This window comes from Bubalus bubalis, chromosome 16, assembly GCF_019923935.1.
Source record: "Bubalus bubalis isolate 160015118507 breed Murrah chromosome 16, NDDB_SH_1, whole genome shotgun sequence".
In the NCBI taxonomy this organism is placed as follows: Eukaryota; Metazoa; Chordata; class Mammalia; order Artiodactyla; family Bovidae; genus Bubalus; species Bubalus bubalis.
This window is the reverse complement of record NC_059172.1, coordinates 84,013,348-84,038,350: the sequence shown is the minus strand read 5'-3', so window position 1 is coordinate 84,038,350 and position 25,003 is coordinate 84,013,348. Positions and strand designations below refer to the sequence as shown.

The 25,003-nt window shown below is 47.1% G+C and overlaps 1 protein-coding gene across 2 annotated transcripts; it reads right to left on the bottom strand.

Annotated features, from left to right (window-relative positions):
• Positions 1-693: 693 nt before the first annotated feature.
• Positions 694-16,834, bottom strand: GPR83 (G protein-coupled receptor 83). Of its 2 annotated transcripts, XM_006071813.3 has the most exons (4): positions 15,830-16,815; positions 10,760-10,885; positions 7,418-7,551; positions 694-3,619 (listed from the first exon to the last, which is right to left on the bottom strand). In XM_006071813.3, the coding sequence occupies exons 1-4, from the start codon at positions 16,190-16,192 to the stop codon at positions 2,995-2,997; spliced, it is 1,248 nt and encodes a 415-aa protein (XP_006071875.1). In that variant the 5' UTR covers positions 16,193-16,815; the 3' UTR covers positions 694-2,994. The 2 variants fall into 2 exon arrangements, with proteins under 2 accessions (XP_006071875.1, XP_025122825.1); XM_025267040.2 differs by lacking the exon at positions 10,760-10,885 and having other exon boundaries at positions 15,830-16,834.
• Between the last annotated feature and the right edge of the window lie 8,169 nt (positions 16,835-25,003).

The window sequence follows — 25,003 nt, the reverse complement described above, 5'->3', positions numbered from 1 at the left end:
GTCGGCTCCTCATGATCTTCCTCTAGGTGTTAGTCTTGTTCACAAGATTACTGGAGGGGAAGCCAGGGAAGAGATCTGGTCATCTGTAAATTACTTCTTCATTTCTACTCCTTTGATTTACAGAAAGAACCGACAAGCGAGGCAAGGTATTGTCATTAAAATTTTGAAAGTTGTGCTGGGGCCAGAGGTGAGTACAGCATGGGGGTACCTGGTCTAAAAGTTAGTTACAATACAGCTTTATGTTAAAGTGACAAGAAAAGGGGCTGCCTGCTGAGAGGGGCTTCCTGCAAAGAGCTGCTTATAGAGGCTCCTACCCAGCTTATTTGGTTGGACAGGGGGAGCCTCGGTCCAGGGTGGGCAGAAATCCTGTGACTAGCAACGCAGTACCCACTGCACCCTGCGTGTGGGAGTGGCAGCTTCATCTTTGGGATCGCCAAGGAGCAGATGGAGTCCCAGGTTAACTCACTCAACACAGACTCACAATCACAAAAGAGGGGACTTGCAGCCAGCGCGATGGAAGAAGCGCTACCCAGAGGCTTTCAACTGGTTCTTGACCTGCTCAGTTTGTTTGTGTTTGCTCAGCTGTAAGATGCAGAGGTGAGGGCTGAAGCTCTCCACACGCTCTTCATCTAATCCACATGAATCCCTATTTGAAGGTCACCAACTGGAATCACCAGTCCGGGAAGCACAGGCCACACAGCCACTATGTATTTTATTGACACTGGAACAAGTTACAGTCAAGTCTTCACGACAGCACAGTGCAGAGGTTCCAGGGTGACACATGTCACTTTCTTAAACACAAAGCACTTTTTGTTCTGAGACACACAGGGAAGGTCGATGAAGTGGAGGGAGATGGGAGACGGAGAGCTGACAGCAGACCCAGACCTTAGTGGGGCGGGACTTCCACCAGAGAAAGACCTTCCCTGTGACTTGGCAGCATTTCTATAGGCCCTCAGAGAGGAGGAAGCGAAGGCAAACTTTTCGTCTGATTTCAGAGCAGGACAAACTTTTCATAGCTCTGCCACTTGCTCTCTTTCTGATTCAAAGGATATCATTACAGCATTAAAAGACAATAGGCTCAGGCCTGGGAGCCTTTTGGGCTGGAAAAAACCCGCCTGGTATCCCTATGGGCCTAAAAGCCTCCCTCTCTCCCATGAAGGTGGAACCTATGGGCTTCCCTGGTGGCTCAGATGGTAAAGAACTTATCTGTAGTGCAGGAGACCCAGGTTTGATCCCTGGGTCGGACACAACTGAAGCAATGTAGCATGCACGTCCCATGAAAGTCACTTTTTTACCCACTGTTCAGAAGATGATTTTTTAAACTTTACAGCTTGAAATTTTCAAACATCCCCAAAACAGAATAGTAATAATGAACCCCCAGGATTCGTTTTAGGGAAGCAGATGATATGACAAAGTCCAGTTAACAGCCAAGAGATCTAAGTGAACCTCAGACAAACCCCTTCTCCCTGAGCCTCAGTTTTCCACTCAGCCAACGGCTATTGTGTTTTCAGAATCTCTCTGGTTGCTAGAAAGAAACCTCAAACCAGCATGAGAGCAGCACTTGCTTAAGGGTGGTGAATGAAGCTCTCCTCTGCCTAGGGCATCTCTCTCCTGGGTGACACTGTGACTCACTCAGGACCAGACCGAAGATGATGAAAACACTCATCGTCTCTGGAATGAGGTTTCTCTGGCAAGCTGAGTTATTAAGGACCATCATGATGCCATAGGTTTTGATAAGTAACATGTGAGCCACCAGAGTAAGGTTGAATGTAAGCTGTTTTGTGGAAATTGGTGCGAAAAAGCCTTACTATTCAGACAACACAGAGGAGAAACAGCCTGTCTAGACAGCTTGGGAGCATGTTGGAAAGCCTGCTCTCTCATCTCCTGCAAAAGCAGAGAGGTACTTCATCGCATCTTGTTCTGTGAGATTGCAGGAGAGGAGGAGTTGTATCTCTTGGATGTATCTTTTTTTTCTGGTTGGATCTTTTGTATCTGGTTTATCACAATGGCCACCATCCCAAGAGAGGTCCTTTAACCAGGCCCTTCCCACCACTGGTTGCAGAATGAAGGCAGTCTGTCTGCTCTGGGACAGTTTTCTCCTTGGGCTCTTCTCCCATCTCATCTCACTCTTCCAGTAGATATTACTCCTGGGAGAGGGGTTCAGGAGTTCTCGGTTATGCTTGTATTTCTTATTTCTAAATGGAAAACTGTAATTCAACATGAAACGAAAATCACTGACACACACATACAGAAAAAAGTTGCCAAGAAATCCATAGCATTTTGACAGAAATTATCACAAGTTAGTGGGAGAAGGGGGTAGTTTTTATTTTCCTCTTTGTGCTTTTCTGAATGTTTCAAACTTTCAATGAGAGTTTTTCTTTGTTTTAAGGAAACTTGGTAATTCCTGTTTACTAAAGTAAAGAACCCAGTCAGCCCTTTCTTGTCATGTTTTGGGCCTCCGTAGAACTGGGATTCATCTTGCTCCAGCGACTTCAGAAAGCAAGGCATTCAAAGCTCCACACCAGCTCTGGCTGGCGAACCTCTCATTGGCCAACGGTCCTGTCTCAAGCAGTGCTGTGCCCCTGGGTTGTGCACACCCCAAGTCTGACTCCAGGGTCCATCACAAGTGATCAGTGGTGGGGAGTGTTGTAAAGAGGCTACCTTACTGTTGGGAGCAGTTGCCTAACTCAACCCCCATGTGAGCAGAAGCTGTCCCAGGTCCTCTGGCTCGTGGAACCAGCATGTCTCAGACAGAAATTCACCAATACGTGTTGAGCTGGAAGTTGCCTTTTTGCTTTCTCTAATGGAGCCAAGAGGCTGGACAGAGTTGTGTGGGAACTCAAGTGCCCTCGGGCTTCTGCAGGAACTTGTTTCTGGCATGTGAAGTTCATCATGTGTGAGGACAGACTCTTTTCCAGGCTCTGTTCTCAGGCGCTCTGCCATAATCCTCGGCAGACAGAGCCCCTCACTCCCACCCCTTCCCTGCCTCCTCCTCTAAGTCATGGTCACAATGGGTTCCACGGACGCCAGGTCTGTCCTCCCAGACTGCACCTGGGAGGACGGCAGGAGGCTGTTGGCTGGAAGAGCCCTGCGGCTGCTGCTCTTCTCTGCCCAGGCCACCCTGAGGGAGGGCACAGGGGAGGGTGGCTGCCCCTCCTGAGGCTTGGGTGACCTCTGGCACATGCGCAGCAGCGCCTTCAGCTCGACCCTGAAGTTCTCATTGAGCCAGCAGTAGATGAAGGGATTGTAGCAGGTACTGCTCATGGCGAACCAGTGGAAGGCAAAGTAGAGGGCGTTGTTGGTGCGAATGACCTTGCTGGACAGCAGGAGAACGTAGCAGTTGAGGGGGAACCAGCAGAGGGCAAAGAGAACCACCACCAGCATCAGCATCTTGATGGTCTTCTTCTTCTTGCGCCGCAGGGCCAGGTACTGCTTCGTGGTCACGTCACCGATGGTGTTGCACAGCCACAGCTTCTTGGCCACACGGGCATAGGCCACGGAGATGATGAGGAGGGGCAGAATGTAAAGCAGGATGAAAGTGGCCAAGTCCAGGTACTTCCAGAAGAGGTCGGCTGGCTCAGGGAAGTCTGGCAGGCACAGGGAGCGGACAATGTCCTCACTGGGGACAGGGGAGAGAGAAGGAGAATGTGTGGTTACTGTGGAAAAGCCCCATCCCAGGAACACTGGCCTCTCTCTCCCTGGGTTCCTGGTACATCCATCTGTTAAAGCATAGATGATGAGCAGCCTGATTATCTGACTACATTTCCAGCATTCCCACTAGGCTGGGAGTTCTATAAAGGTAAGAATAACACCTAAATGTCCAATGACAAATGAGTGGATAAAGAAGATATGGTACACATATACAGTGGAATACTACTCATCCATAAAGAATGAAATAATGTCATTTGCAGTACATATGGACCTAGAGGTTATCATGCTAAATGAAGTAAGCCAGACAGAGATAGACAAATATCGTATGATATTGCTTATACGTGGAATCTAAAAAAATGATACAAAAATTTTTAAAAAATGTTAAAAATGACACGGATGAACTTATATACAAAATAGAAACAGATCCATAGACATAGAAGACAAACATGGTTACCAAAGGGGAAAGGTCAGTGGGGAGAGGTAATTTTGGAGTTTGAGGTTAACATTCAGTTCAGTTCAGTTGCTCAGTTGTGTCCGACTCTTTGTGATCCCATGGACTGCAGCACGCCAGGCCTCCCTGTCCATCACCAACTCCTGAAGTCAACTCAAACTCATGTCCATTGAGTCAGTGATTCCATCCAACCATCTCATCCTCTGTCATCCCCTTCTCCTCCCACCTCTATCTTTCCCAGCATCAGGGTCTTTTCAAATAAGTCAGTTCTTTGCATCAGGTAGCCAAAGTATTGGAGTTTCAGCTTCAGCATCAGTCCTTCCAATGAATATTCAGGACTGATGAATATGAACTTATAAATTGTTAATATTTGACTGATGTGATTAACATATAAAACTATAATATATAAAATAGATAACAAGGACCTACTGTATAGCACAGAGAACTATACTCAACATTTTGTAATAACCTATAAGAGAAAAAAGTCTGCTATACACTTGAAACTAACACTGCAAATCAACTATACTTCAATTTCTAGGAAAGAGAAATACACCTAGATTACTCTGTGTGTTTACTTTGTATTGTTCCTAGCCCAGAATAGAGGCCCAATAAATATTTGTTCAATGAATAAATGCACTGGTGTTCCTAGTCTTAGAATTAACTCATCCTGGAAGCACAATGGATTCGGGAAATCTTGGAATTTCTGTTGGACAACCTACTCTCTATTCCAGAGGGGATCCAAGGAATGGGGGGAAAATGATGAGTTTTGAGAATGTGAGTGGCAATGCTGGAACTCATACACCTTCAGCCACTCAGACAAAAATACTTATTTTCTATGGAATGTACCCAGTCCTCTTCAAATTCTTTAAGGACACCTATGTGTATTGGAAAACCTGGAGCTGGTGGATGAAGAACATGCAGATTATGATCTGCTGAACGAGGCAGCAGGGAGCTCCCTCAGAACTTCCTTTCAATTTTGGAGAAGTGAAAATCCCAGGGCCATTTTGACTGAAGGTGCAGTTTTAACACACTCACACAAAGGAAGTCACAAGACTATTACTTACATCCCAGCTGGGGGTGCTGTGAGCTGGGAGAAGTGCCATCCTTACTCCCAGGTCTCCAATGGGCAGGAGAGAGAGCAGGCAGCAAGCACCTGTTACTTACAAGCTGGTTGGGGTGGAGGTCACTAATTTTTCACAGGCTCAATTCTGAATGAACATTTTAAAAGATGCTCCAGAAAAAGCAAGGCAGGAACTTGTGGCAGGAAACCTAAGCTCGGTCTTTATTTACATATCCAGACTTTTGATGCCCGCAGGGGTTTCATCCTATAAAATCTCTAAGCAGCAACTCGAAATTGCTACTTTCTCATCATACCATGTAGCTTGTTGATCTTGTAATATCAGTACATACAGGTGGCTGTCACTAGTGAAACAAAGAAAACTCTCTTTGCTTTTGTTATCAGAAAAAAGAAACAGCCCTCCACATGTGAAGACAGATGGGGAAGCTGAGTGCTCAGGAGGGGTGGGTACCTGATTCACTTGGTATCCTAGAATTCAGGCACGGATTCTTCATAAATTAGTTCAAGTTGGCCTTCAGAGCGTGTTTGGAGCCCTCCTACATCACAGGAGTGTGTGTAAATGTATGTTTCAGGTGAGGCAGCACACAGGAAGACCCATCAGCAGGGCACCCCTCGCTGGTCTGAAGCACTGGGCCTCAGCTCTTGCCCACCCCACAAGACACAGCTGGTACCCAAGCCTTCCAGGAGCCTAGGACCACCCGAAGGCCACTAAAGACACTTTCCCCAGATTCACTAAGCTAGACGTGACCAGGAGTTTCCTAGGATATGAAAGCGCAGCTCCGTCGCCTCCAAGCTGGCAGACGCAGCTACCGTCTGCCCCGGAGCGCCCCCCCGCAGGCCAGGCCCTCCCTCGGTCTCTCCCCATTTGCTGTCCTGCTTCTCCACCCAGTATCTACCACCCCTGGGAGCACTTCACTTATTTATTTTTTTTAAGGGTGATTTTTTTTTTTAAGTATGTAGAAATCTATTGGTATTTTTAAAATTAATTATTCTGTTGTTGCTGCACTGGGTCTTTGTTGCTGTGAATGGGCTTTCTCTAGATGCAGCGAGCAGGGACTGCTCTTACTACAATGTGCAGGTTTCTCATGGTGGGGGCCTCTCTTGTTGCCAAGCCTGGGCTCTGGGCACATAGGCTTTAGCAGTTGTGGCACACAGGCTTAGTTGCTCTACAACATGTGGAATCTTCCCAGACCTGGGGTCGAACTTGTGACCCCTGCACTGGTGGGTGGATTCTTATCCACTGTACCACCAGGGAAGTCCAGCACTTCATTTATTTATTCAGCTGTGTCAGGTCTTAGCTGAAGCATGCAGGCTGTCTAGTTGTGGAAAGCAGGCTCAGTAGTTGCAGTATGGGCTTAGTTGCTCCTTGGCACATGGGATCTTGTTCCCCAACCAGGGATCGAATCCATGTCCACTGCATTGGAAGGAGAATTCTTAACCACTGGACCATCAGGGAAGTCCTCTGGGAGCACTTTCTTAAAAATCATGGGTACATGCATCTTCCTTTATCTCAGGATCTGTTTCTATAGAACTTCAGCTAAAACAACGATGAACTGATAAAGATCACTCTACGTTCATTCATTCATTCAGCAAATATGTACTGAGAGCTTGTGATGTGGAGACAGTCATTTAGATGCTAGGGACAGCAAGATGACAAAATCAGAAATGGACCCAGTTCTCCCCAACCTCACAGTCTAACAGGGGAGGTCACGTTTAACGAGCTAGCAGCATGCACAAGTATTTAAATTTCAAGACACTGAGTGCTTTCCTTTCTAGAAGAGCACAGACAAAGCATACGATAAATGAGAGGTGTGTGTAGGGACAGCATCCTGCCTGAGACACTTAGACATATACAGGTTTGTTTGTAGGTGGTGCAAGAGAACTTAAACCTCATCATTTTAAAAAAGGACTAGGTGATTCTGAATTTCAGTCTGGGTGAGTATATGTCACCAGTGGCAGAAGCTGATTGCTCTTGCCTTGACCTTGCAAACAAAGGGACAGAGAAAAACAAGGAAGAGCTGTAAAGTGTTTAGAAGAAAGGATGAGGGAAAAAAAGCAAAACAATAAAAGTTCAGAGGATAGGCACAGGCCTGGAAGCAACAGGATGGGAAGGAAGCAGAGAGACCAGCTTGGCACAGTAACTTGGTGCTAGTAACTCTGAGATTCAGAGGAGGCTCAAGTTTCCATCTGTCCAAGTCCTCCAGGCCCCCAGGCTGCTCCCTACTAGTCCATCTCACCTGTACTTGAAGGTAAATAATTTCTGGCAGATAGCGTGTGGGAGGGAAAAGAACGTTGCCATGGTCCAGATGACTGCAATGTAGATGACACCTTTTGTGATTGAGATCCGGGGTTTTAAAGGATGCATGATGACCTGGAAAACACACAAAACTGGGCATCATTGGCAGAAGACAGCTTGAAGCAAATGAGAAATCCAGATGATGTGGCTCGCTTGTCACAACGAGGCAGGTAGGTCCTACTTACAAAATCAAGTACCCCTTAATTCATTGTAGAGCCCCTGGGTTACACCACCCTACCGCCCAGGTCTGGGGGTAGAAAGAGGATGCAATCTGGACTCAGAGACTCCAGGCAGTTCAAATGGCTCTTGCAGGTAGGTCATGCCTGGCCGAAGCAGGGTGCAGTGAGAAAGTCAGGGAGGAGTGAAGGGAGAGGTCTGTCCCCATGACACTCACAGCAGAGCGGGGAGAGGGGCAGCCACGGTCAGCCTCCACCTCAGGGCCTCATTCCATCTGCCCAGATCCTTTAGGTTACGAAGGGCTCTGAGGGGTAGGAAGGTGACACACACGGGGTGAGGTCCTCACCACTTACTGTGGAAAGCTGCATCGACCTTTATCTGGGGGTCACTGCTGTTTCTGAAAGTTGTTTCTACTGGGCTGGCCAAAAAATTCATTTGGCTTTAAGTACTAATAAAAGACACATTTTTCATTTTCACCAAGAACTGTGTTGAACAACATACTCACTAACCGAACGAACTATCTGGCCAATCCAATAAAACTGCGGTGGGGCCCAGCTTTCCCAAGCCCCAGATAAAACCAGTGCTAGAAGCTTTGGGCTGAAAAGCATCTTAGAACCAATTGCTACTATATGCCAATCAATTCTCCTAAAAGGTTTAAATAAAGACTTGGGAATTTCACAGCAGCCTCATTTTAAGGTTAGAATCATTATTTCTTTTTATTAAATTGAAATATAATTGATGTATAATATTATATAAATTGTAAGTATACCATATAGTGATTCACAATTTTAAAGGTTATACTCCACTTATAGTTATTGTAAAATATGGGTCATATTCCCTGTGTTGTACAATAATCCTTGTAGCTTATTTTATACCTGTAGTGTGTACCTCTTAATCCTCTACCCAGACATTGCCTCTTCCTCCTTCCCTTTTCCCACTGGTAACCACTAGTTTGTTCTCTATGTCTGGGGGTCTGCTTATTTTTTGTTATATTCACTAGTTTGCTGTATTACTTTAGATTCTAATATAAGTAATATCATGCAGCATTTGTTTTTCTCCATCTGGCTTACTTCACTTAGCATAATACCCTCCAAATCCATCCATCTTGCTGCAAATGGCAAAATTTCATTCTTTTTTATGGCTGAGTAGTATTCCAGTATATATATACACCACATCTTCTTTATCCATCTGTCTGTTAATGGACACCCAGGTGGCTAGGTTAGAATCATTATTTCCTGAAAAAGATGTTTGGGGTGTTTGGGTCAGGAGGAGAGGTCATAAAGAGCTGCCACCACCTCGGGATGCCATCCCAGGACACACTGGACCTTCTACTATGTTCTTCCACAGTTTTCTCCCGGTCTCTTAAGGTTTATCAGAGGAATGGACTAGGCTTCAGAAGCTGCCCAGCACATCTCCATTCTGGACTCGGCCATCCTTGCCTCTCACACTCCTTCATGGCTCAGGTCAATAAAGAGAGTGGAAGCCTGGGTCAGAGACCTTGGATGCTCCAAAAACCTGTAGCCTCTGGGACAGGATCCCATGTGTGGGTTTATATCACAGTAGTGTGGCCAGTGTGTGCAAGACCTCCCCCTTGTTCCTCAGACCCACCTTTGGTCCAAGGGTGGACCCTCAGTTAGCTGTGTTAAGTGAAGTAGGTATAGCCCAAGTAAAGGTAAGGTGATCCAGAGTCCTTCTTGTTGAATTAGGGGAGAAGGTCAAGAAAAGGCAGGAAATATTTGTATGCAACCTTTTGATATTTTGCACCAAAACATCTTAACATAAATGCCAAAGGGACAGTGTGCATGGGTGCTAAGCTGCTTTAGTCATGTCCAACTCTTTGTGACTATGGACTGTAGCCCACCAGGCTCCTCTGTCCATGGCAAGAATACTGGAGTGAGTTGCCATGCCTTCCTCCAGGGGATCTTCCCAAATCAGGGATGGAACCCAAATTTCCTGGGTCTCCTGTATTGCACACAGATTCTTTACCTGCTGAGCCACTGAGGATTCTCCCTGATGAGTCTGTACCTTAGAAGCTTCCTATCCCTTGGCTGTTGTTGTAATTCTTGGAGCTCTTTAGAATTAAATTTCCCTCTTTTTGTCTTGATTGTCCTTATGATACTGGCCTGAAGGCGCCCCTGTGTCTTCACAGAGCAGACTAATGATCTTCTAGAAATCTGAGCATTAGCCTGCAGCCAGCCTTGAGGCAGCCAGCCTCATGCCTCAAGGCTGTTCCTCCCTTCATCAGTCACCATGCATATGGTGCTGTGCAGGCGATGATGCCCTTCCCTGAACCTGCAATCAGCGACTCTGCACAGACTCAAGTGTTATAACCAAGGTTCGCTGAATCAGCATAAGCCAGGCATCTGTGTGGAATCACCCTTCTCCATGACAGGCGCTATCAGGTCCTTTCGGCTCCCTTCACCATACCTGCCCATGTGTGCCTGAAGGGGCAGGACAGTGAGCAGTGCCTCAACACCCCGCTGGACTCCTGTGCCCGCACACCTCCCTGTCTGCAACCCCAGGTGTACCTCTTCTACAACCAGGCCCAGGAATATCCACCTCATCTCCCAGCCAGCAGCCTTGCCTCCGGCCTGCAATTATCTGCCACTCTCTTTTCATCTGTCATTTTCCAGATTTGCCTTCCTACCCCTGAAAACAAGCTCAGTCATTTCTGATGCACAGAATGCCAGCAGGGAGTCTTCACTGGAATAACAAATGGGGAGTAATGTTTTGCAGCCCCTAGCACAAAGGACTTAATATGCCTAATTTAGTGCTCATATTGGTCAGTAAGAAGACAAATAGGCTCTTTGAAAAATGGTCTAGGGAACTTCACTGGCCGTCCAGTGGTTAAGACTTCGCCTTCCAATGCAGGGGGTGCGGGTTCAATCCCTGGTCACAAAGCTAAGGTCCCACATGCCTCGCGGGCAAAAAGCCAAAACATAAAACAGAAGAGATATTGTAACAGATTCAATAAAGACTTTAAAGACGGTCCACATCAGAAACAGTCTTTAAAAATAAATGGGCTGAAGCACTGTCCTGAGCGCCCTTGGTAAGCAACGCCGGGGCGGTAGGGCAGGGCGCGCGGGGGGTGGGGGGTGGCCCTCACCTGGTGGCGGTCCACGGCGATGGCCGTCAGCGTAAGGGCAGAGACGTGCAGGGAGCAGTACTGTGCGAAGCGGCTGACGTGGCACATGCCTTTCCCGAATACCCACGTGCTGTTCACAAAGCGGACCTGCAGATGAACCCGCAGGAGTCAGGAGGCAGACAGTTCTGGCCCTTGACTCCCCCACCCTGGGTCTCTGGGCAGCGTCCCACAGGAGGCCTCTCCCTGCCTTGCTCTACTCTGCACTGCTGGACTGTGGGTCTCACATGCTTTTCTCCAGCATAACTCAGGCTCCATCACCCAATTCAGCAGACTCTGATCCTGCTACTGGGGCCGGGCCCTGCTAGGTGCCAGGACAGAGTGGGAAGGACATGGGTTCTGGAGTCAGATTTCCTGCCTCTAATGTTTTCGAGCTGTGTGACCTTGGGCAAGGTAGGTAATCTGTCTGAACCTCAGTTTCCTCATTTGCAAAAAAAAAAGGCTCAAAAATCTCTTTTGTTGTTCTGTTGCTCAGTCATGTCCTACTCTTCGTGACCCCATGAACTGCAGCAAGCCAGGCTTCTCTGTCCTTCACTGTCTCCTGAAGCCTGATCAAACTCATGTCCATAGAGTTGTGATGCCATCCAACCTCATCCTGTGTCGTCCCCTTCTCTTCCTGCCCTCAATCTTTCCCAGCATCAGGGTCTTTTCTAATGAGTCTTATTTCTAATGTATCTTATTGTAAGGATTAGCTTTTTTTTTTTATTTTTAGAGAAAGACTACAGTGCATGGAATATAATATCTGGCAGATTGCTAGAAAGATATGATTAGAAATAAATAGGAGCTATTTTTATGATAATAACCAAATTCATTTTTGGTTCCTATGAGTTCAAACTCACAGAGGAGACATGTCTACAGAGTCACAACATAGCGTGTGGGCTGTGCCCTGGAATGTTGACTAAGCAGGCCTTGAGACACGTTATCTGGGAAGGAGATCCAGGGATCTGCAGAGGTGGGAGCAGGGGCCGGGGTCTGGGCGGAGAGAGGAGACCAGCTCTCAGGGTGTGTGGTGCTTAGGGAGCAGGCAGAGGCCTCAACCCACATCTTCCACAGCTCTTTGCTCACTCAGCGCAGTGATGTTCCACATCCAAAAAGGATCAGGCATTGATTCTGATCAAGGAGCTCCCAACTGGGGAAGAGGAGGTCTCAGGTGTCTCAGATGCAAGATAGAAAATATTCAATGTCCTATGGCAGGGATCCCCAACTGTTTTGGCACCAGGGGCCAGTTTCATGGAAGATAATTCATGGGGGGTAAGGCTTTCAGGATGATTCAAGTGAAGTAGGATGCGTGCTCCAAGGGGAATTAATGCTGCCTTGATGGACAGGAGGAGGTGCTCAGGAGGTAACACGTGAAGGGTACAGGTAAACACAGGCAGAGCTTCACTCACTTGCCCACCACTCATCACCTGCTGTGGGGCCCGGGTCCCATTAGGTACTGGTCCGTGGCCTAGGGGTTGGGACCCCTGCCCCACAGAAGGCCCAAAGGGCCACCAGGGCGGGTGGGAGTGGGCTGAGGCTGAGAGAGAGAGAGGTGACACAAAAAAATGGAGCAAGTCAGCTCGACAGGAAGAATGTTGAGCAGTGATTTACAGCAGCGTATTTGCTACTGATAGCTGTTACCTTGGGCAAGGCACTTAGGCCCAGTGAGCCTCACTTTCCTGGGCTAACCCTTGTTCACATGATTGCTATAAAAATCAGGTACCTATAAAGCAGATAACATGAGTAAACCAGATAAAACAGTGCCTGGTACATAGCAAGTACTTAACTACTAGCTGCCATTATTATAAGATACGAGACATTTGAGATGAGCTTTACAGAATGGGCTTCCCTGGTGGCTCAGATGGTAAGGAATCTACCTGCAGTGCAGAAGACCCAGGTTTGATCCCCTGGAGAAGGGAATGGCGATCCACTCCAGTATTCTTGCCTGGAGAATTCCATGGACAGAGGAACCTGGAGGGCTACAGCTCATGGGTTCCCAAAGAGTCGGACACAACTAAGCAACTAACACTTTACAGAATAGGTAGGATTTGCCCGTGTGCAGGTAAGAACAAAGAGCGTGGCACAAAGTCAGGAATCTCAGGAGCTGTTTGGGGAATAAGGGTTGGAATGATTTGACTAGAGCATGTGCATGAGAAACACGGGGGACAAGTCTGACCTGATCATGAACCTGGTACACAAACCATGGACACTATTCTCTATGGAATAGGCAGGTAGGAGCTCCATGAGGATGTGAGCAGCCCAGTGACACTACCCAGCAGGAAATGCTTAGGTAACCCCGCTTCTCACCTCCCACGGTCAATGCAAAACCAAAGCCAAGCAGTGCTGCTTGAAGGGTTTCCCAATCCACTCCCTCTTATTCAGCCCCCAGGCCACGGCCTTCCTGGAGCTCCCTCATCTCCCACCTGGATTATCACAGCCTCCAGTCAGCTTTCTAGTCCTCCAGTCTGCCCCCCTGTAATTCAGCCTTCACATCGCTGACAGCACTTCTTAACCAAAAGTCAGGTTACTGTCACCTTTCTGCTTAGAATCATCAACGGCCTTCAAGACGGAGCCAGATACCCTCCAAGCATCCACGCTGCTCACAGCCGGCTCGCCTTTCCCTGGCCGCCTCTGCTTCTTCCTGCCCCACAGCTCCTCCATGGTGCTTCCTGCCCTGACGCTGCAGCTGCAGTGAGCACTCAACACACCACGAACCTGGACACCCCTGCCTTTGTCCTCTTCAGTCTCTGCCTGTACTGAACATTCATCTCACCCTAGAAATTCCTACTCATCCTAGCCCCTTTGAAATGTCGTGTTCTTTGAAAAGTCTCCTTTGACCCGCCCATGGGACTCTGGCAGATCAAAATAAAGGACTGACTCCTGGCTCCACCACACTCTGTGCCCACCTCTGTCACAGTAATTGTGAGTAATTGTTTGCTTTTCTCTCATCGACCAGCACTGGTTTTCATGCTGACCATAGTATGTAAAGCGGACAGGAAGGGAGACCAGAGAGGAGGGATATTGACATCAACTAGCCCAAGGACAGGATTTCTTACCCATTGAGGAGCCCAGCTGAGGTGTAGAAGACCCTCCCCTCAACCCTTTCACTCACCCTGGTTGCCAGCTCCTTGGAAGCTCTGATAGGAAATTGGACTGGAGTGGCTGCACGGGTCAGGTTGAAGGCCAAGCTGGTTTGGATCAACCTGGAGCAGGGGCTGGGTCCTCAGAGCCTTGACACCCCTCCTTTGCAGAAGATCCTCCAGGTAGGGGCTCTCAGCTCCGATCTGCAGTCTGGCCTCCCCCTCCCCCCACCTGCCCTGTGTGCAGATCCAGCCACGCACCCTGCTCTGGGCAGCAGCAGAGGGCTGTGCCCTGGGGCTCCTATCCTGGGCGGCCTAGCCCACCCCCCAGGACTGCAGATGGTCAAGTCAGAAGCTAAGGGGGAGCCAAGAGGAGCCAGAGATGCACTTCCTGTGCTTTAAGGCAGTCGGTGGGGAGTGGATGTGTGTGTGTATGTTGTAGGGGGGAGGTATCTGGAAGTCTATTTGCCCCTGGCTACTGCCCATGGCATCCTGAGGAATCCAGTAAATGTAGGCAGAAAGGAGAGCAGGAAAAGTCAGTGGTTGAGAGCAGTGGTCCAAGAGGTCCCACCCTCTATCCCCAGTTAAGTGGCTTCATGGACAGACCTCCGGCCGTACCTGAGTCAGAGGACCAAATTCTCATGCTGGCTCTGCCAGTTACCAGCCAAGCGACCTGGACAAGAGACTGAACCTCTGTGCCACAGTTTTCTCATCTGCCAAATGGGAGTGATGCTCTCAAAAGCAAAGACAAGACAGAGGACACAGTTTTTAAACGTAAGATTTGAAAGGATGTTCACACACGTGTATAGGCTTGTGGGAATTCACCTTCTTTTTGCTCGTCTGTTATTTCTGGTTGAGTGTGTGTGGTGTGTGTAAGAAAGAGAGAGAAAGACATATGAACAGATAGGGTTTGGTAATAACTCAAGTATCAATAAGGTTGTTCATAAATTGGAAAAAAGCCTAACTCATGCTGCAGAAATAGAAGGTGTTCCTGTCATGATGATTGCTTGGTCACAGTTCTTTCAGTTTTGATCATCCATGGGCACCACAGTCCCAAGACACGGAAGAGAAGTGACACCACTATCACTCAGCAGTCTGGGCTCAGTGGAAGTTGGGGAAGAGAGGCGGGGTGGGAGGGGCTCTCCCCCTACCCATGTGCAAGTGCCCCCAGGCGGCCCCTGCCCTGGGGCCCAAGCCCACCTCACCCGCATGTCCTCGACCACACAGACTTCATACACCACCTCACTGGCAAACCACAGAAGGGACATGCAATTTAACTAAGTGGTCTAGGAAAATGCACCCAAGGTTCCATTAATAACTAGCAACTGTTTCATATTTCAGATGGCTTCAAGCAGCATCCCATGGTGGGGGAACATTTAATGGGCTATATTTAATGGGAGTGGGGTGACCTAACAATCTACGCTGGCATTTCAAAGCGCTTTGATTTACTGCTCCATCATCATGCAGACTCTCGGTCAGTGACATTACACAGGAAATGGTCATTGACTCACAGCTGGCTGCAGACACTCGAATCATTGACCCCAGTGCCATGAGCTGCAGAAGCTCTGGCTTAGAAGGTGATGAGAGAGAGACAGAGCACAGAAAGACAAAGCTAGAGAGACAGACAAGAAGTGTCAAGGATAAGCATGAGGAGAGAGAGAGACAGACAAACAGAGGCAGAGAGAGTCACAGACAGGAAAAAAATAGATGAAGACACAGAGAACCGGAGACAGAGGAAAGAGACGATGCTGGAGAGACAGGCAGGCAGAAAGGCAAACACGGAATGACAGCGTCAGAAACAGACACACTAAGAGACAAACAGCAGGGCAGAGCGATGAAAGATGAGTCGATCAGAGAGAGACTAAGAAACATGAAGCAGGAAGACAGGCAGAGAAGGGAACAGACGGGAAAAGGGGGAAATAGGGCGGCGAGAGGGAGGGGACCCAGGGAGACAGAGCCCAGCCCTCGGCCTCACCAAAGTGAAGGGGGTGTTGAGGAGCGTGATCATGATGTCGGCGACGGCCAAGTTGACGATGAAGAGGCTGGTGGCCGAGTGCATCCGCTGGTTTTTGAAGATGACATGACAGACCAGAACGTTGCCAAAGAGCGAGAAGATGATGATGAAAGAGTAAGCCACGATAAGCAGGGCTTTCACCGTGGGGTTCTGGGACTCGGCCCCATAGCGCCTTCGGCCCACGAAGTTCTGCCAGTCTGAGAAGGTGTAGTTGTTCCAGAAGAAGTGCGAAGCATTGGGGCCCGCTAGGGCCGCCCCAGGGCTCCGCTCGTCCGCGGCCCGTACCGCGGGGAGCAGGCAGAACAGCACCCAGCCAGGGGTCATCTTTGCGGGAGCCCCGCGCCCGGGGCCGGCCGGGCCGGACGCCCCACGGGCCGCGCACGTGCTCTCGGGCGCTGGGAGAGGAGCGCGTGGGCCGTGCGTCCCGGGACCCCGGACCTTGCCGCGCGCGGTGGGCGCCCCTCCCCGCCTGCCTCCCGCCCGCGATCGCGCGCTCCGGGCCGCCCGCGCCACTTTCGTGTCTCCGCTGCGCCCTCCGGCTGCGGGAGAGCGAGCGCCTCTGCAAATCGCGCGGCGCGGCGTCTCTCCGGGAGACGGTGACGCGCTCCGGCTCGGCGAGCTCCTCTCCACCCCCTGCCCCAGCCCGTTCTCGCTCTAGAAATAAAACTCCAGTTGGGCTTCAGGGCTGTTTCGCTAAAGACTCGTATCCGCCTGCCTTCAGCTTAAGCCTAGCCGTCCGAAAGGAAGCGGGAGGAATGCGCCCCGGGGCAGTTGGGGTTTCGGAGGGCGCGCGGCAGCGACTGGGTGTGCCTGCTCCAGGCAGCACCTGGTTCCGCGCTGGGGCTGCTCTGATCTTGTCTGAGTGTCAGTCTTGGCAGGTTTCAGGTTGAGGTGTGTCCCTGGGCCCTGGGGGTTCTGGCACAATGTGAACAATGAAATCGATGTGGACTATCTCCAAGCGTCTTCAGTGACCAGACTTAAGATGTCCTGGGAGGCTGGCCAGACTTCGCTTCCTTCCCTTCACTAAGATTTAATGGGGGGTGTGGGCTTGTTTTTCCAGGAAACACTTCAAAGCAGTTATCCTGGTGTGATCCAGGAATCAAAGGAGGTAAATAGCTCTGTGCCCAATTCTTGGGTAACTGAGTTTTCTGCCATGGGCGTTTCTGAAGCTGTATCTGTAAGGGATGTTACGCATGTTGTTTTCTGTTCCCACCTACTTCTCCACGAAATCTTGGTATTTTACTCACCTGGTCTTTCACACACACATACACACACAAACACCCACCCAAGTCTTTCCCAGTCACTCCTGCCCTGCCATCCATTCCATACATAATCCTGTTGAATCAGAGTCAAATCCTAGTTTTGTCAAGTCCTACCTAGCTCTGAAATCTTAAGCAAGTTGTTTCATTTTTCTGGCCTTAGTGGAAAGCTTTCCTTTTCCTGTATGTGGAGTTTTCAGTCCCATAGGGCTGCCCTGCCACATTGCTCTGGGCTCTGTATGCAGTAATTGGTTGACTACTTGTAACTGCCCCCTCTATTGTTCTACTGGCAAAGCCCAAGCAGACTTTTTTTTTGTAATGGCACCCGGCTGAGAAGTGCCCTTAGGTCTCCATCAAATGACTCAAGCCCAGGTCCCTTCTGAGATGTCCCTTTCCTTCAGGAGAAATCCTTTGTCTTACCCAATCCCTGGAGAACAGACCCCTCCCACCCAAGTCCTCTTTTCTCACTAAGGGAAAGCGTAGCCACCTCTCATTTTGGAAATTTTCTAGGAAATTTGGACATGAGCTTCTGTACCCCCTTGAGCTCCAGGGACACAGGAAAATAAGCAAATAGAAAATAGTTTGATTAAGTGTCACCAGAGTAAAGTACAAGGTGCCCTGATCTACATGAGAGGAAATCAGGGAAGTCTTCTCAGAGAAAGTGACACTTCAACTCAGTCCCAAGGGACCAGCAAGAGTCATTAGGTCACGGAGGAGGCAGAGGGAAGAAGATGGAGAATTCCGTAAGGAGAGAGTCTCTGTGTGCCACATGCAGAGGCATGGAGATGACTGTGAGTCTGACTCATTCAACTGCAGGAGCAGGAAGCGCTTGAGTGTTATGCAAAGAGATGTGGACTGAAGGAAAACGTACAACTTAGAAAATGCCAGTTATGCTTTATTCAGGGACCTTATTGAAGACTATAGCCTGGGATACAGACTCTCAGATGGCTCTGAGAAGCTGCTCCAACGAGGAAAGGGAGGGCAGGATATATAGGTGGTGGTAGTGGTGAATGCTCAGTCGTGTCCGGCTCTTGCGACCCCACGGACTGTAGCCCTCCAGACCCCTCTGTCCATGGGATTCTCCAGGCAAGATTACTGGAGTGGGTTGCCATGCCCTCCTCCAGGGGATATTCCCAACCTAGGGATTGAAACTTCATCTCCTGAATCTCCTGCATTGCAGGTGGACTGTTTACCACTGAGCCACCTGGGAAGCCCAGGATACAAACGAGTTTTTGTTTAAATAAAAACAAATAAGCAAGTTGTCAAATATCAAAAGATGATTGCTAATCAAGAAAACAGACATCTCAAGTTAATGAGTTTCATGCTCTTCTATGTATGGGAAGATGCAAGAGTCTGGGCTCATTGAAATCATTGCTTTGACACACATCTTAACTATCTAGGGCCAGTATGCTCTTCTCCATTATGAATGCCCCTTAGTGGCTGATGGCTTGATGGCAGACAATAGTCTTTGTTTGCTGAAATGGCAGGCAACATTTTTTTTTTTTTTTCTGAAGAGTTAAGTGGAGAGAGAGGACTGGAGAGGTAGGTAGGGGGCCAGACAAAAAGGGTTCCATCAGTTTTGAAATCCTCATAAAGATCTGAATGATTTCCAAAGAGCAACAGGAATTCACAGAATGGCTACAAGTAGAGACTGATAAGATCAGATTTGCATTTTAGAAAGAACACTCTGGCAACTGGAAAATAGAGAGGGAAGGCTGTTCAAGTGATTCAGGAGCAGACTGGAGACCTGGATCTTGGTGCCAGCAAGGTGGGGCTCAGGGTTGACAGAGACTGGAGGGGGGAAGCAAGGATGATTGCCACATTCTTGGTCAAATACAAGAAACACAAAAGATCCTCCTTGGACATTAGCTTCCTCCCAGAGCTTTTAGCCTACCTTTCTCCATTATTTTATCAGAAGTTCAAAGAGGTCCACTCTTATTTCATCACTTTACATTCCCTTGGTAAACAACTATGTCTGGGAGCAGAAGCTGATATGCAGATATCCTCTGATTCTGCTGATGGACCTGGTGGGTCTCATGGAGTCATGTGGTTGGAATAGGGGAGTATGTGACTGATCCTAGGAGAAGCGACAGGGGTGCCAGATTGATGAGATAATAGATACTTAGGAATCTAAATATCAGGAAAAAAACAAACAAACAAGAGACTGCCTGTGAACATGCAACTCAAGAGCCCAGGTGGATTGGATGCTTGCCAGTATCTCAAGATGACTTGCCAGTATTACAGGGAGGCAAGGCTCAAATGTGATGGTGGCTTAGAAAACGGAACCCTGGTTAATTGAATTAATCTCAGTGTTGAGGAAGAGGTATGGGCAGAAGAAGGCTAGTCAGCATCGAGCACAGAGAGAGAAACCCAAGATAGGCATTGCCTTCTGAGCTCTGTTATCTAAGTACTTTGCTTGGTGCTCTGGACTGCACACTAGTCTGGAGCACTCATGCCTTCGTGGTGATTTACTGCTTGCCGTGCCCACCTTGTGGGTGTGATGGCATTTGTGCCGGGGGCCTGAAACTCTCTTTCTGAAAGATGAGGTAACATATTTCAGTCCTTACCTTTCCACAGGAGTAAATCCTGAGACAAAGTTTTTAATGCAAGTTTACTGGGGAAGTGGAAGCAAACAGGAGTAGGGAAAGGTGGAAAAATGAGACAAGGAAAGGAAGGTGGCCAATAAAGAGCGTATTGTCAGACCAGTTACCATTGTGGGTGACTGGGCATAGTCCTGCTGGGGAAGCTGATACAAAGCATGCACAGCAGCTGTGCAAGCTCTGCGAGGGAGCCGGAGTATCTACACACCACCTCCTTCAACCACAGGTTGAAGGCTGCTCCCAGGGGTGTGATAATTCTCCTCTACTTCCTGCCTGCCAAGTGGGTGGCTGAAGTGAGCCTCAGAAGCCAGAGAAGGCCCTCAGGCTGCAGTTGGAATTTGGACCAGTGTGCTCTGAAGGGGTCAGGAGTATTCACAATACCCAAAATATTAGTTGCTCAGTCATGCCCGACCCTTTGCAGCCCCATGGACTGTAGCCCACCAGGCTCCTCTGTCCATGGGATTTCCCAGGCAAGAATACTGGAGTGGGTTGCTATTTTCTTCTCCAGAGGATCTTCCTGACCCAGGGATCAAATCTCCTGCATTGCAGGCAGATTCTTTACCATCTGAGCCACTAGGGAAGCCCCCAATATCCAAGTGAAGTAAAAGTGGCTCAGTCATGTCCGACTCTTCGCGACCCCATGGACCATACTGTCCATGGAATTCTCCAGATGAGAATACTGGAGTGGGTAGCTGTTCCCTTCTCCAGGGGATCTTCCCAAGCTAGGGATCAAACCCAGGTCTTCCAAATTGCAGGCAGTTTCTTTATCAGCTGAGCCACCTGGGAAGCCCTATATCCAAGGGGAGGTATAAATTCTAGAACACTTCCTCTTTTCCAGGCTTCCAGCTCTCTACTTGGCCAGGATTGGGCCTCCCGAGTTCCCAGTCCAGCACCACTGTTGACTTCCCCTGAACTGATGGATCAGTCTAGTGCTTAGTGAAAGAACATCTCCCACTCGTTCCATGTTAAGACTAAACAATTAAGCCTTCTTCAGACACTTTGTTGGCTCTTCAGCATTATTATGTCTATAACTAAGGAGACTTCCAAATAGGAAAAGGACTGACTTTATTTTGGGGGGCTCCAAAATCACTGCAGATGGTGATTGCTGCCATGAAATTAAAAGATGCTTACTTCTTGAAAGGAAAGTTATGACTAACCTAGACAGCATATTTAAAAGCAGAGACATTACTTTGTCAATAAAGGTCAAGGCTATGGTTTTTCCAGTGGTCAAGGCTGTATATTATCACCCTGCTTATTTAATTTATATGCCAAGTACATCATGAGAAACGCTGGGCTGTATGAAGCACAAGCTGGAATCAAGATTGCTGGGAGAAATATCAATAACCTCAGATATGCAGATGATCTTTATGGCAGAAAGCGAAGAAAAACTAAAGAGCCTTGATGAAAGTGAAAGAGGAGAGTGAAAATGTTGGCTTAAAGCTCAACATTCAGAAAACGAAGATTATGGCATCTGGTCCCATCACTTCATGGCAAATAGATGGGGAAACAGTGGAAACAGTGACTGACTTTATTTTGGGGGGCTCCAGAATCACTGCAGATGGTGATTGCAGCCATGAAATTAAAAGATGCTTACTTCTTGGAAGGAAAGTTATGACCAACCTAGACAGCATATTTAAAAGCAGAGACATTAACTTTGTCAACAAAGGTCTGTCTAGTCAAGGCTATGGTTTTTCCAGTGGTCATGTACGGATGTGAGAGTTGGACTATAAAGAAAGCTGAGTGCCAAAGAATTTGTGATTTTGAACTATGGTGCTGGAGAAGACTCTTGAGAGTCCCTTGGACTGCAAGGAGATCCAACTAGTCTATCCTAAAAGAGATCAGTCCTGGGTGTTCATTGGAAGGACTGATGTTGAAGCTGAAACTCCAGTACTTTGGCCACCTGATGGGAAGAACTGACTCATTTGAAAAGACCCTGATGCTGGGAAAGATTGAGGGCAGGAGGAGAAGGGGACAACAGAGGATGAGATGGTTGGATGGCATCACCGACTCAATGGACATGAGTTTGAGTGAGCTCTGGGAGTTGGTGATGGACAGGGAGGCCTGGCGTGCTGTGGTTCATGGGGTCGCAAAGAGTCAGACACGACTGAGCGACTGAACTGAACTGAGCTAAAGGAGACTTCAGAAGACATGGAGCTTCCAGAATGAAGCAGCTCCTTCTTGTGTGCCTTCTGAATAGAACCAAGGATGCTGTGTACAGTCAGTACATGCTGTTAGGGACAAAAAAGTTTCTTCTACCCATTTAGGTTCTTTGGGCTGGTCTATTAATTAAATTGACATAAAACAGATTAACGGGCTTCCCTGGTGGTTCAGATGGTAAAGAATCTGCCTGCAATGCAGTATACCCGGGTTCGATCCATGGGTTGGGAAGATCCCCTGGAGGAGGAAATGGCAACCCACTCCTGTAATCCGGCTCGGAGAATCCCGTGGACAGCAGAGCCTGGCAGTCTACAGTCCATGGGGTTGCAAAGAATCAGACATGACTGAGCACTCATGAACCAAAAAACAAATGAAAACAAATTAACATGAGAAAATCACATTTAATTACATACATATGGGAGCCCAAAGAAAGATAGTGAGAGGCTCCCTGAAAGTCGGGCAGTTGAGGCTGAGAGGCTATATTCTGAAATAAGAAGAAGGCAATAGAGGTCTGGAGTTTAAAAGGGGAGGAAGACAATTCACAGCAAGACAGCAAGAGCCCATGCTGGTCAATCAGTGCTTGCTGTGCCTCACAGAGACAGTGGGACAGAAAGGACTTTGAACAAAGAGGCTCTGCTGGGTTTCCCCCAGCTTTCCAAACAGCCCACGTGGTCTTAGTTACCTCCAGTAAAAGCTATCTTCCTGGACCAGACTCTCCCTCTGAATTCTTTTAGGCAGTTAAGGGGGAGGTAAAACAACAATAGCAGCAACAACTCTTTCCAAGTCTTTTGTACCTCAATTGACTTCAGCTCAAACTAATCAATAAGCGTAAGTGGCATATTTTAGGGACATTCATTCTGAACTCTTGCAGTGTCAAATAGTAATTATATTTTCATCTCTAATAATAGTCATACATGTTGAACAAACCAGAGAGCAGAGTTTAGTGTTTAACTATTTCAAATGGACTTAAAACCAAAAAGAAAAATAACAAATCATTTCACAAATATTTTTAATAAAAACTAGATAAAGAATAACAATATCACACAGCTCCTTAGAAAGTTGTTTCTGACAGCTGCACCACACCAAAATTCCTGGTACCACAAGCAATTCCTCATTTAACACCAATATTGTTTCCTGAAAATCCCTACTTGATTAAAAAAGTTATCACCCCCACAGTCCTTCTCTGGTGACAATCACAGTGGCAGAGGGAAAGAAAGAGCCCTTAGCATCATTTCCAGTATATGATAGTCACACAGAATCTGTCTGTTTTCATGGCAAAAGTTGAATGTCATGTTACTTAAACTACAAATAAACCAAGTAGTGCTGAAATATAAACCATGGCTGAAGATCATCTCAAAAGCAATAAAAATGGAAATGTTATGCAAGGAATTGGCTTCCAAGTTCTAATACACTGGAGCCATAGGGTAAAATGGTATATTTAGGATAAATAAAAGGAAGTACACACAAGCAACCTGCAGTTTGTGGCTCCAGGTTTTTCTTTTTCTGTTTTTCTTTTTTGTAAGTTGTTTGATCTCACTCTACATGTTTACATAGGAGCTTTTATAAAAGGTGGCCTGGCACTACTATTCAACATAGTTTTAGAAGTTGTGGCCACAGCAATCAGAGCAGAAAAAGAAATAAAAGGAATCCAAATTGGAAAAGAAGAAGTAAAACTCTCACTGTTTGCAGATGACATGATCCTCTACATAGAAAAACCTAAAGACTCCACCAGAAAATTCCTAGAGCTCGTCAATGAATATAGTAAAGTTGCAGGATATAGAATTAACACAGAGAAATCCCTTGCATTCCTATACACTAACAAAGAGAAAACAGAAAGAGAAATTAAGGAAACAATTCCATTCACCATTACAACGAAAAGAATAAAATACTTAGGAATATATCTACCTCAAGAAACAAAAGACCTATATATAGAAAACTATAAAACACTGATGAAAGAAATCAAACAGGACACACATAGATGGAGAAATATACCATGTTCATGGATTGGAAGAATCAATATAGTGAAAATGAGTGTACTACAATTATTGCAATTTATAGATTCAATGCAATCCCTATCAAGCTACCAATGGTATTTTTCACAGAGCTAGAACAAATAATTTCACAATTTGTATGGAAACACAAAAAACCTTGAACAGCCAAAGCAATCTTGAGAAAGAAGAATGGAACTGGAGGAATAAACCTGCCTGACTTCAGGCTCTACTACAAAGCTACAGTCATCAAGACAGTATGGTACTGGCACAAAGACAGAAATATAGATCAATGGAACAAAATAGAAAGCCCAGAGACAAATCCACACACCTTGGACACCTTATCTTTGACAGAGGAGGCAAGACTACACAATGGAGAAAAGACAATCTCTTTAACAAGCAGTGCTGGGAAAACTGGTTAACCACTTGTAATAGAATGAAACTAGAACACTTTCTAACACCATACACAAAAATAAACTCAAAATGGGTTAAAGATCTAAACATAAGACCAGAAACCATAAAACTCCTAGAGGAAAACAGGCAAAACACTCTCCGACATAAATCACAGCAGGATCCTCTATGACCCACCTCCCAGAGTAATGGAAATAAAAGCAAAAATAAACAAATGGGACCTAATTAAACTTAAAACCTTTTGCACAATGAAGGAAAATATAAGCAAGGTGAAAAGACAGCCTTCAGAATGGGAGAAAATAATAGCAAATGAATCAGCTGACAAAGAATTAATCTCAAAAATATACAAGCAACTCCTGCAGCTCAATTTTAGAAAAATAAACCACCCAATCAAAAAGTGGGCCAAAGAACTAAACAGACATTTCTCCAAAGAAGACATACAGATGGCTAACAAAGACATGAAAAGATGCTCAACATCACTCATTATCAGAGAAACGCAAATCAAAACCACAGTGAGGTACCATCTCACAACGGTCAGAATGACTGCTATCCAAAAGTTTACAAACAATAAATGCTGGAGAGGGTGTAGTGAAAAGGGAACCCTCTTACACTGTTGGTGGCAATGCAAACTAGTACAGCCACTATGGAGAACAGTGTGGAGATTCCTTAAAACACTGGAAATAGAACTGCCATCAGTTCAGTTCAGTTCAGTTCAGTTCA

What these genes read in the sequence shown, in the direction of transcription:
- GPR83 (XM_006071813.3), bottom strand. Translation starts at nt 16,192, where the DNA reads ATGACCCCTGGCTGGGTGCTGTTCTGCCTGCTCCCCGCGGTACGGGCC. An exon ending in TCAACACCCCCTTCACTTTG is followed by an intron (nt 10,886 to 15,829) that starts GTGAGGCCGAGG and finishes GTTCATCTGCAG; the next exon opens with GTCCGCTTTGTGAACAGCAC. An exon ending in TCGCCGTGGACCGCCACCAG is followed by an intron (nt 7,552 to 10,759) that starts GTGAGGGCCACC and finishes TGTGTTTTCCAG; the next exon opens with GTCATCATGCATCCTTTAAA.